General features: G+C 51.0%; 1 protein-coding gene across 1 annotated transcript; it reads right to left on the bottom strand.

Annotated features, from left to right (window-relative positions):
• Window positions 1-2,213: 2,213 nt before the first annotated feature.
• On the bottom strand, window positions 2,214-7,738 carry LOC116838833 (N-acetyllactosaminide beta-1,3-N-acetylglucosaminyltransferase 2-like). The gene is made up of 2 exons (XM_032804353.2): window positions 7,510-7,738; window positions 2,214-7,024 (listed from the first exon to the last, which is right to left on the bottom strand). The coding sequence occupies exon 2, from the start codon at window positions 7,004-7,006 to the stop codon at window positions 5,816-5,818; it is 1,191 nt and encodes a 396-aa protein (XP_032660244.1). The 5' UTR covers window positions 7,007-7,024; window positions 7,510-7,738; the 3' UTR covers window positions 2,214-5,815.
• Window positions 7,739-9,772: the final 2,034 nt, after the last annotated feature.

The raw sequence follows: 9,772 nt of genomic DNA, 5'->3' as shown, positions 1-9,772 counted from the left end.
GAATTCCGGGTAGCTCACGCGTCACTTCCTGTTTACAAGGCTACCACCTCCGGGTCACCCCTGTACACTTCCTGTTTGCCTGAAGCTGGTGCAGCGAGTTGCGCTTTGCCCCTCGCTTGGCGGATGTGCTATTACGATTGGAGCGGGAGGCGGCGGCGTATTTCTTACCAGGGGAGCCGCGTGACACGGGGTGTGGCGCAGAACTGCCATTTGCAGACATTGCGGATTCTGGCAGCCGTCAACGTATCGAAGATTTAAAACAATGAGCCGTAAAACAAAGGCGGCGGCGGCGGCGGCGGCGGCGGGGGGGGGCACCGCCAGCGGTTGTACACGGCCAGAGCGAGGACACTGGGGCGGCGGTGCCCCATCGAGCCCAGGCTCAGCCATCTCATGGTTTCTAGTGGTTCTGTGAGCTGCTTCAGACGAGCCTTTAGACCCTGCATAGCTGGTTACTTACTGTGTTGTTTAATAAGCTCAGCAAGTCCAACCCAAACTATGACAACGCATCAACGTACATCTGGAGGGATAGCTCAGTGGTTTGAGTGTTGACCTGCTGAGTTCAGTGCTTGAGGGGGCCATTGGAGGATTGGTTCTGCTTTGAGCAGGGGGGGAGGATTAGACTAGATGATCTTTTGGAGGTCCCTTCCAACTCTAATAATCTAATATTAGAGGGGTAGCCGTGTTAGTCTGGATCTGTAAAAGCAGCAGAGAATCCTGTGGCACCTTATAGACTAACAGACATTTTGGAACGTGAGCTTTCGTGGGTGAATACCCACCATGTCAGAAGCAGGTAGTGGAAATTTCCAGGGGTAGGTTATATATATGCTAGCAAGCAAGCTTAGAGATAGTGAGGTTAGTTCAATCAGGGAGAATGGGGCCCTGTTCTAGCAGTAGAGGTGTGAAAACCAAGGGAGGAGAAACTGGTTCTGTAACTGGCAAGCCATTCACAGTCTTTGTTTAGTCCAGAGCTGATGGTGTCAAATTTGCAGATGATCTGAAGCTAATCTAATGTATTGCAAGGAGAGAATTTAACCTGACTTGACCTAGGGCAGTTGTATGCAACACTGCAGCCCTATAGAAAAAGTTTGATTTTCAGTGGCATTCTACATAAACCTATGCAGAAATGAACACAAAATATCCCACTGGATCAGCTTTGTGGGGGGAGGTAGTGGTCCACTGGAATGTTCATTGGCTGTCAAAGGGAAAAGATGTCAAAAGGTTTGGGAAACAAAGAGAACAAGTGCTAACCTTTTTGGAAAAGAGGAATGAACTCGTTGACAATTGCAAGCTTATTAAAGGCAAGGACTAGATAAGTGATCTGGCTTTCATTATCGATATTGTGTTTGAGCTCAACACGTGTATAGGGGAAGGATTTGCCTTTTTGTTACAACTGTTCAATTTTGTTGCCTCTTTTTTATATAAAAAATGTGACACTTTCTAAACAGTTTGTCTGAATAATTTGGACCACTTCATTCATTTGCATTAGTTAAGAATTGAGAATGACGAGTATAAATTATGAGAAACTCCACAATGCAGTGTCTTCACTGTTAGTCATTTGAGAAGATTTTAAGGTTAATAAGTCCACCATGGCCCTTTTTACTACTACTTTCACTGTCTTGTACACGGATGTTGATAATTACCTTCAAATTTACAGAAATTCTTGAATATATTAATTCTGGACTTGAGAATAAATTAAAAGACTTCTGTACATCTCCAGTGAACCAAGACGTGACACCATGCTGGAAATTTTTCCCTAAAGATGTTCCTTCGATATGTGGGCAGGCTTGGATCAATGTATATTTGTGGACAGTCATTGTCAGAGAGGAAGTTTATTAAAAGCAAATATGATGCCTAGGTCACCAATCCCCAACTCACTGACTTAGATATACTAGCATTAACAAAGCTGAACCCAGGGATTGATGACACTGTGGACAAGAAGGGACATTCAGAAACCCCTTAGACTGTTACTGTACCATCTAGATCATGGTTAGTTTTATTCTGCGTTATTACATTATAGGAAATACTGTAATTAAGTGTCATCTTTTTTAGACCAGTGGTTTTCAACCTTTTTTTTGATTTGCGGACCTCTAAAAAAATTTCAAACACAGGTGCAGACCCTTTTGGAAACATACTCTGCAGACCCTAAGGGATCCATAGATGACAAGTTGAAATCCACTGTTTTAGACATGTTAGTAATAAAGTGACATTTTGGTATAAGTTCATGTTGTGCCACAGCTGGCAAAAAAGGTTGGCCACCACTGAGATGGACCATGAAGGTCCTGCCCTCCTAACAGGGGAGTATACTGTTGTGCTGGGAGTGGGGTTAGTTATACAATTCCTTCTCCACACCTCGGCAAGGGTTGGGAATGGTTTGTACTAAATACCCCCTTCTCTGCTTTATAAATATATCTATAGCTGGGGAGAAACCTCACTGGGAGTGGGGGAAAGAACCATCACCCTTCCAGTGGAAGGGAAAGTATAAGCCATATACCCTTTTGTATATACAAGGGGAAATACCATTGGGAGTGATGGGGAGAAGACTCATTCCCTCCTCTCCTATGTGGAAGGGATGCTATGACCCATACATGCTTCTGTATCAGGGGACACATCATAAGGGGAAAATCAGTTCATCCACCGTTGGGGCCAGCAGACAGAGGAGAGTGTCCCTGCTGGGCCATCAACACCCTAGCTTGTGGAAACAGACACAATCTTAGCCTGGTGCAACATCTCTGCAGACCCTCCTAGCGCCTTAGGATAGTAACTGCTATAAATATTTTACTTTAGGACCTGGTTTGTTTCTTTAAATACTGCCAGCCAAAGCAGCCCTATATAAATATTAGAAATAAGCCCCTGGCTACCTCTTAAATCATTCTGATCCCCAACAATAAACAGATACATCTTTCTTAGGCATGGTAGGGGGCTTTCTATGTGAACAGCTGGTATCCTGGTGGCGATGGAGCCAGCAATGCAGAGCTGTAGATCCTGGTGGCAGTTTATAGGAGTAAGGGCTGAGCCATTAGAAAAACTGACAAGAGAAGTAATAGGAATACAGCAGGCCCCAAGGGCTGTGCAGATATTCAGTAACTGTATCACATTCTCCCTTCCTCTGCCTCCTGTGAGAAAAGGAGATATCATCTCCATGCCACAGGGAAACAGAGACACAGGGAGGTGCAGATCCAATCACGATGGGGGCCAGATAACTAAGAGGGACTTGTGTCAAGTCCACACAGAAAATCAGGGCCAAAGAAACAGGATGCAAGTGTTCTGGCAGTTAGCCCCCTACCCTCACCCTGCCCTTCTCTAGCCACTAGACCACACTCCTTTCCCAGAGCTGAGAATAAAACCCAGGAGTGCTGACTTCCAGTCCTGAGCTGTTCTTGCCCCTAGACCTCACCCCTCCCTCAGCTGGAAATAGAAATCCTGGTACCTAATCTACCCTGCACTAATCCAGTGTCCCAGTCAGTGGGTTGTAGAGGAGTCATGAGCCAGGTGTGGATGGGAGGTCCTAGCAGGGATTAGAAAGAGAGCCTGCCTTGCACTCACCCCACAGCTGCAGCTACTGTCCTTCAGGGCTGGGCCCAACTCCCTGCTCTGGCCATTCTGGGTCAAAGCTGAGTGGTGCTGCCAGGTTGGGGAACTGGTCCCAGCACCGTGGGACAGGAGCTGCTGCTGCAGGGGGAGTGCAGAGCAGACTTGCTCTCCAGCCCCCTTTCTGTGCAACCTCCCCTCTGCATTGGGCTGGGATTAGGGTTGCGGTGCTGGTCAGAGGGTGCTGCTGCAGGTGATTGGTCCCCTGTCTGCGGAGGAGAATGCTGACCTATGATTGGAGAGAGGATGGCATGAATTTGGACCTACACTAAAAAAAAAAAAAAAAAAGACAAATTGCAGTTGGTGGGTCACTACTAAACCCTACTCCCCTCCCACAGTTGGGGATAGAACCCAAGAGTCCCAGCTCCCCCACTGCTCCAGCCCACTAGGCCCCACTCCCTTCCCAGAGCTGGGGATAGAACCCAAGAGTCCTGACCATCACCCCTAGCCTCCCCTTCTCTAACCACTAGACCCCACTGCCACAGCAATGCGAGGGGTGGGGGTGGAGATTGCATTTCCCCAAGGGTCCTTTACAGCTCATCTTGTATTTCCAGTTCAGCTTCTTTTTTCTGCTACACAGAGGGTTATTTCAGGGCATTACTCTGGCTCCTGGCCAGGTAAGAAGGAGCTGCTCTCAACTCCTTTGCTGGTTCATAACCAGAGTGCAATGGGAGAGATGTAAACAGCAGCTTAAGGGGTGAAATTGCAGCTCTCAGCATGATCAGATAACATTCCTGTGACTGCCCAGGGCTCTGCTGCTTATCCCCTCCCCTTCTCCAGCCTCTTGCTGCCAAGGAAGCTCAAAGCTTGTTCATAAGTTAACCCTTGGTACAGGCAAAATGAGCCATAGAGAGGAAGCAAGCTGGCTACGGTCATAATGGCAGGAGTAGGTACAGAAACGGGGAGTCCTGACTCAGGGCCCCTGTCATGCCAGGCCTCAAGACAATCACTGAGAGACAGCCCCTGCCCTGAAGAGCTCATAGTCTAACTAGACAAAGAAAGGGTTTGTAGATGATTAAACTGAAGCCCAGAGAGATGAAGTGACTTGCATGAGATCACACAGGGAGGCTGTAGCAGAGCTGGAAATGGAAGCCAAATCTCCTGGGTCCCAGCTCTGTGCCTTAAAGACAAGGCCAGCCTTCCTGTCTTTTACAATGACTGCATCTTTGGTGTTGCTATAGAACAGCATAGCTCAGGTAATAGCAGGGTGAGAGAAAACACTCCCCAGCAGCCTGATTGTGTCCAGCAGGAGGCAACGACACACAGACACGCAATACATTGCAGACAGCACAATTCATGGACAGTGCTGTAGTTATTGTGTAGCATATTTTACCTCCTGCGAGAAGCACCATGTCCAGTTTGTGGTGGTGCCCATTTTCGATCCAAGCAGCTAGTCAAATTTCAGGACTCCGGGAATGTTCCAGTGAAGAGGAGAAAATCGCTGACACTCAGGTATTTCTTGATGTACTCTTGTTTATTTATAAGAAATGTACACAAAACCCTGCTTCTCTGAATGCAGGAGGAACCAAGAACAAAATGAGAGGATGTTACCAATGAACTGCATAAAAAATTACCCTTTCAGGTTCAACTCAATGGTCTAAATCCAAATTTTACAGCTGAGAGAGCTGTCTCCCTCTGATTCACCCCTGGGCTAAGTCTGTGCACCACTTAAGCACAACAGCCCCTAGTTCCATGCTGGGGTCAGCACTGACTGCGACAGAAGAGCACCCCCTACTGACTCTTCATCCTGCTCCCTGCAGCAAAGAACCCCCTAATGTCACACTGGGGGCAGGAGGGGAGCACTTACTGTGAGGGGCATGCCCCCTACTGAGCTGTTCATCTCTCAGGCATGGCGGCAGCAGCAGCATCCCTATCCTTCTCTGGATACGTATCTGGGCTTCATGAAAAACTCATTCTCTGTTTAGTCAGCAGGAGGCACTGTGGGGTGGTCCCCCATGGGCTAAGCAGCAGCACTGTAGCCAGCTGTCAAGGACTAAGATGGCAGCCTTGGATTCAGAGCCGAGTCTCCAGAGTAGCAGCAGTTCTTGGAGTCTCCATGAGGGAGATGTAGCCACACCTCAGTGGGGAAATATCCTCCAGGAGGCAAAGATGGCCTCCAAAGAACACTGGCCAGCCAGTCAGCCAAGATGTTCTCCAAGGAAAGCTAGAAAACAAAGATGGTCACCAAAGAAAAAACAGACAACCAACGTGGCCACCACCATGGGGCCTAGCAGGCCAAAGCAGGGTCATGCAGGCCTCGCCACAGCCGGATGATATCCTGGGGTGTCCTGTGATCCACCAAGATGAGTTCCTTATAAGCACACAAGTCCTCCTGTCCCTCAGCCTCCATGTTGAAGGTCCAAAAACCAGGGTGGTTCAGTGGCACCAGCGTCAGCTCTCTCAGGCAGATTCCCAGGAAGATGTTGCCGATGGGGAAGAGGGGCAAGTGGCATGAGGCCTCGTAGAGCCGGGTGGCCACATCCCGTGACAAAAGGATCCCTCCACCCCCCACATAGGGTGGGTAGGTGCCCTGATAGAAGGACTCAGGGACATAGTACTTATGTTTGCAGTCATGGACTGGAGCGGCATCCTGGATGACATGGCCAGCAAAGAGGCCCCGGTGAGTGATAGTGTCAAAGTTCCCACCATAAGTCACTAGGGTCTCCACCCTAAGAAAGACATCATCATCCCCCAGGAAGATCAACTCCACACTGGGGCAGTGGCCCCGCAGCCACCCTAGGAACAGGATGTCCTTTAGGCTGAGATTGTAGAAGGTATCCTGGAAGTCCCAAAGCAGGAGATCCCTGTTTTTCTGCCTCTCCAGCTCTAGAAGTGCCTCCAGATCCGGATGCCCATCCCCTGAGCCCTGTTTCCCCAACAGGAAGAGCGTCTGCACTGTCACATTCCTCACCAGCCCCGTTCGGCCCCATGTCTGCCGGATGGCTTGACGTCGGTCAAAGTTGGCCATCTGGGACCTAACAGCCACCAGCAGTTGGGTCCCATTTGGGCAAGCCTCATCATCTGCTGGACCAATTAGCAGCGGATAGTCCCTGCAGTGCATGGAGAGGATGAAAGCCTGGAGGTGGCTAGGGTAGGAGGAGAAATCTGCCAGTTTCTGGGAGGCTTCATGGAAGCTCTCTCCACACGTCCCTGGCAGTGTGAGGTTGAACTGGGATGTGGCATTCCTCAGTATGGGGTTTTCCAACCGGTCCATGTAGAGCAGCAACAGGTCCCAGAGGGGCAGGCCATGGAAATCCCTGTGCTGCCACAGCCTCAAATGGCCCCCAATGAAGGCTGATCTCCCTGAAGCCTGCAGACTGAGTGGCCTCCTTGAGAGCGTCACTACAGTGTAGACTATTACATTGGCAACAAAGACGCAGGACAGCCACACATAAGCTTTGATGTAGCGAAGCCTCATGGTGTGTATGGGGGGGTGCTGTGGGGCAAGGAAGGGAATGGGTTAGAGGGTACATCCCAATTACATTTGAGGCATCTCCCTGTACCACAATACACACCCCAACAGCCTCCCACAGCTGATCAACTACCCCCCCCCGCCACCCCTAACAGCTGATCAACTACCCCCTCCCACAGGCATCTCACTGCCCAGCAGGACTTTTCAGGTACCTCTCTCCGACACACACCAACAGCCTCTCGCAATGGCCATTCAACTACCACCTGTGTGCATACACACACACACACACAGACTGCTCTCCACAGCCATTCAGCTACCCCCTACATACACAGTCTCCCAGGATGATCAGGTACACCCCCATACACCCTGACAACCCCTCCAGGGACTTTCCCAGTATCTGCTCTCCCACAAACCCTGACAGATATCTATGGCCATTCAGCTATCCCCCCACACACCCCCATGGTATTTCAGGTACACACTCACACACATCTGCCCTTTTTGGTACTTACATGGCACTTCTGCTCAACTTAGTTCTCAGAGCATTTCACCCAGGTGCATTTGTCTCTTTATATCCATTGTAGAGTGAGAAGCAGAAGTCCCTGCTCTAGCCACTAGCCTCCATTCCCCTTCCAGGGTCAGGACAGAACCCAGGAGTCCTGGTACCCCACTCACTGGTCCAGGAAGTAGACCTTACTTTGCCCCTAGAGCTGGGAGCTGATCCTCCCTTCTGCAGAGGAGCTGATCTCAGCTTTCAGTGGGTGGGTGGGGCAATGATCAGCTCTTATCTTGAGGCAGGTGCAGAGGCCTTTACAGGGAGGGAAGCAATTGGGACAGTGCAATGAGAATAAGAGGTGGGGGGAACATTAAGCTCAGAGAACCATGCAGCAGCAGCGGGGTCAGTACAAACTGGTTCCTAGCCGTTCATAGCAGTAGTGCTGCTCCCCCTCACCTCCCCATTTGGCACTCGGCAGGCAAAGGTGGGTCCTGGCTCCCAGTCCCTCCTGTCTATCCCATGAGGCCCCCCTCTCCTCCCAGAGCTGGGGATAGAACCCAGGAGCCCTGACTTCCAGCCCCACCCCTATTGTAAACACTAGACCCTCTTCCCAGACCTGAAAATAGAATCCAGGAGTCCTAACTCACAGTCTCTCCTGTTTTAACCCACTAGACCCCACTCCTCTCCCAGAGCTGGGGATGGAACCCAGGAGTCCTGTGTCCAAACCTGGCTGGGCCAGGGCTGGGGCAGCGGGGAGGCAGGTGTGCTCCAGCCAAGATCCGGGCTCCGCCTGCTCTCTCACTCCGAGCCTTGTTTCCCACATTCAGTGCCTCTCACCTAGGATTCTGGGGTGGGAGACATCAGTGCCGGTGCAGTCCCAGGGAGCCAGGGAAAGACAGAGCTAAGTAGGGTTGAGGGGAGAGAAATGTTGGACGAGCTTGAACAGAGCTCTGGCTCTTGGGAGGCAGGCGGCTGCCTAGGTAGGGAGGGGTAAGGAAGCCTGCAGGGAAGGCAGGATCCAGGGCTGTCCCAAGTGGAGCTGGGGAGGTGAGGGGATCTGGGCGGTGGGGGACAGGGAGAGAGAATTCAGGGCTGTCTGGGGTTGTGGGGAGTGGAGGGGGGATCCAGGGCTATGGGGAGCAGGAGGACCAAGGGGGATCCAGATTGGAGGGAGCAGAGGTCCAATAGGGATATGGGGCTGGGGGAAGTGGAGGGGAGAATCTAAGGTTGAGGGGGACTCAAGGCTGGAGGGTGAGGGGAACGTGGGCCATAGAAGGATACAGGGTTGAGGGGCTCTAGGGCTGGGAGCAACAGGGGAGATCCAGGGCTGACACCTTCCCTCACCCCATCCCACTGGTTGCAGCACTGCTGGAGTCTTCCCCAGGCCATGTTTTCTCCCACCTGCTCCATGACACTAGGGTTCTGTCTCTCCAGACTTGGGCGCTCCCAACCCCCTGGCAGCATATTTGATCTCTTTATTGTCCCTAAACTGGATTTCCCACTATCCCCTTACTATTTTTAATTTCCTCTGCCAGGGCACCATTCCTTCCATGATCCCATGGTTGCCACCAAACAGCACTCCACAATCCCAGTATTACCAATGCAGCAACACCTGCCTGAGTCTGCAGGGAGCCTGAGCTGATTGCTCCAGAAAGGGGGTGCTGCTCCAGGCTTCTCAGTGAGACATTAACCCTGAAAACTAGAGATTGTGAGTTCATCGGGGTAGGGACTCTGTCTCATTGTGTCTGTGCAGGACCAGGCAAAATGAGGCACCCAATCTCAGTCGGGGCCCATGCAGTGTCTGGCATGATAGGGGTCACGATCTTGGTCAGGGTCTGTGCATTGCCTGGCACAGTGGGAGCCCTGATCTCACTTGGGGGTCTATGCAGCAGACAGCACAACAGGGGCCCACTCAGTCAGGCTCTGTGCAGCACCCAGCACTACAAGGGCCCCCATCTCAGCCAAGGCCTCTAGCAGACACTGTAATAACAATAATTAATAATGACTCCCAGCCTCCCCCTCCTCTAACTACGGGGCCACATCCAACTTCCAAAGGCAGGCACAGAACACAGGAGTCCTGGCTGGCTCTCAGTTTCCGGCTCTGCACACCCCCTGCTTGAGTTGATGCAGTAACCCCAGTAAGAAAAATGCAAACTCTGCTCTCAAAGACTCATTTATTTGCTGGTACTTTGCGTCTCTAATGCAGGGAGCTGTAGGTGACCCTTCTTTGTTCCAGACGGGGTTATTTTCAGGTGGTGTCCAGAGAGTGAAGAGGAGAC

The sequence above is a fragment of the Chelonoidis abingdonii genome, chromosome 17 (genome assembly GCF_003597395.2).
Source record: "Chelonoidis abingdonii isolate Lonesome George chromosome 17, CheloAbing_2.0, whole genome shotgun sequence".
NCBI lineage: Eukaryota > Metazoa > Chordata > Testudines > Testudinidae > Chelonoidis > Chelonoidis abingdonii.
This window is presented reverse-complemented; position numbering and strand designations above follow the sequence as displayed.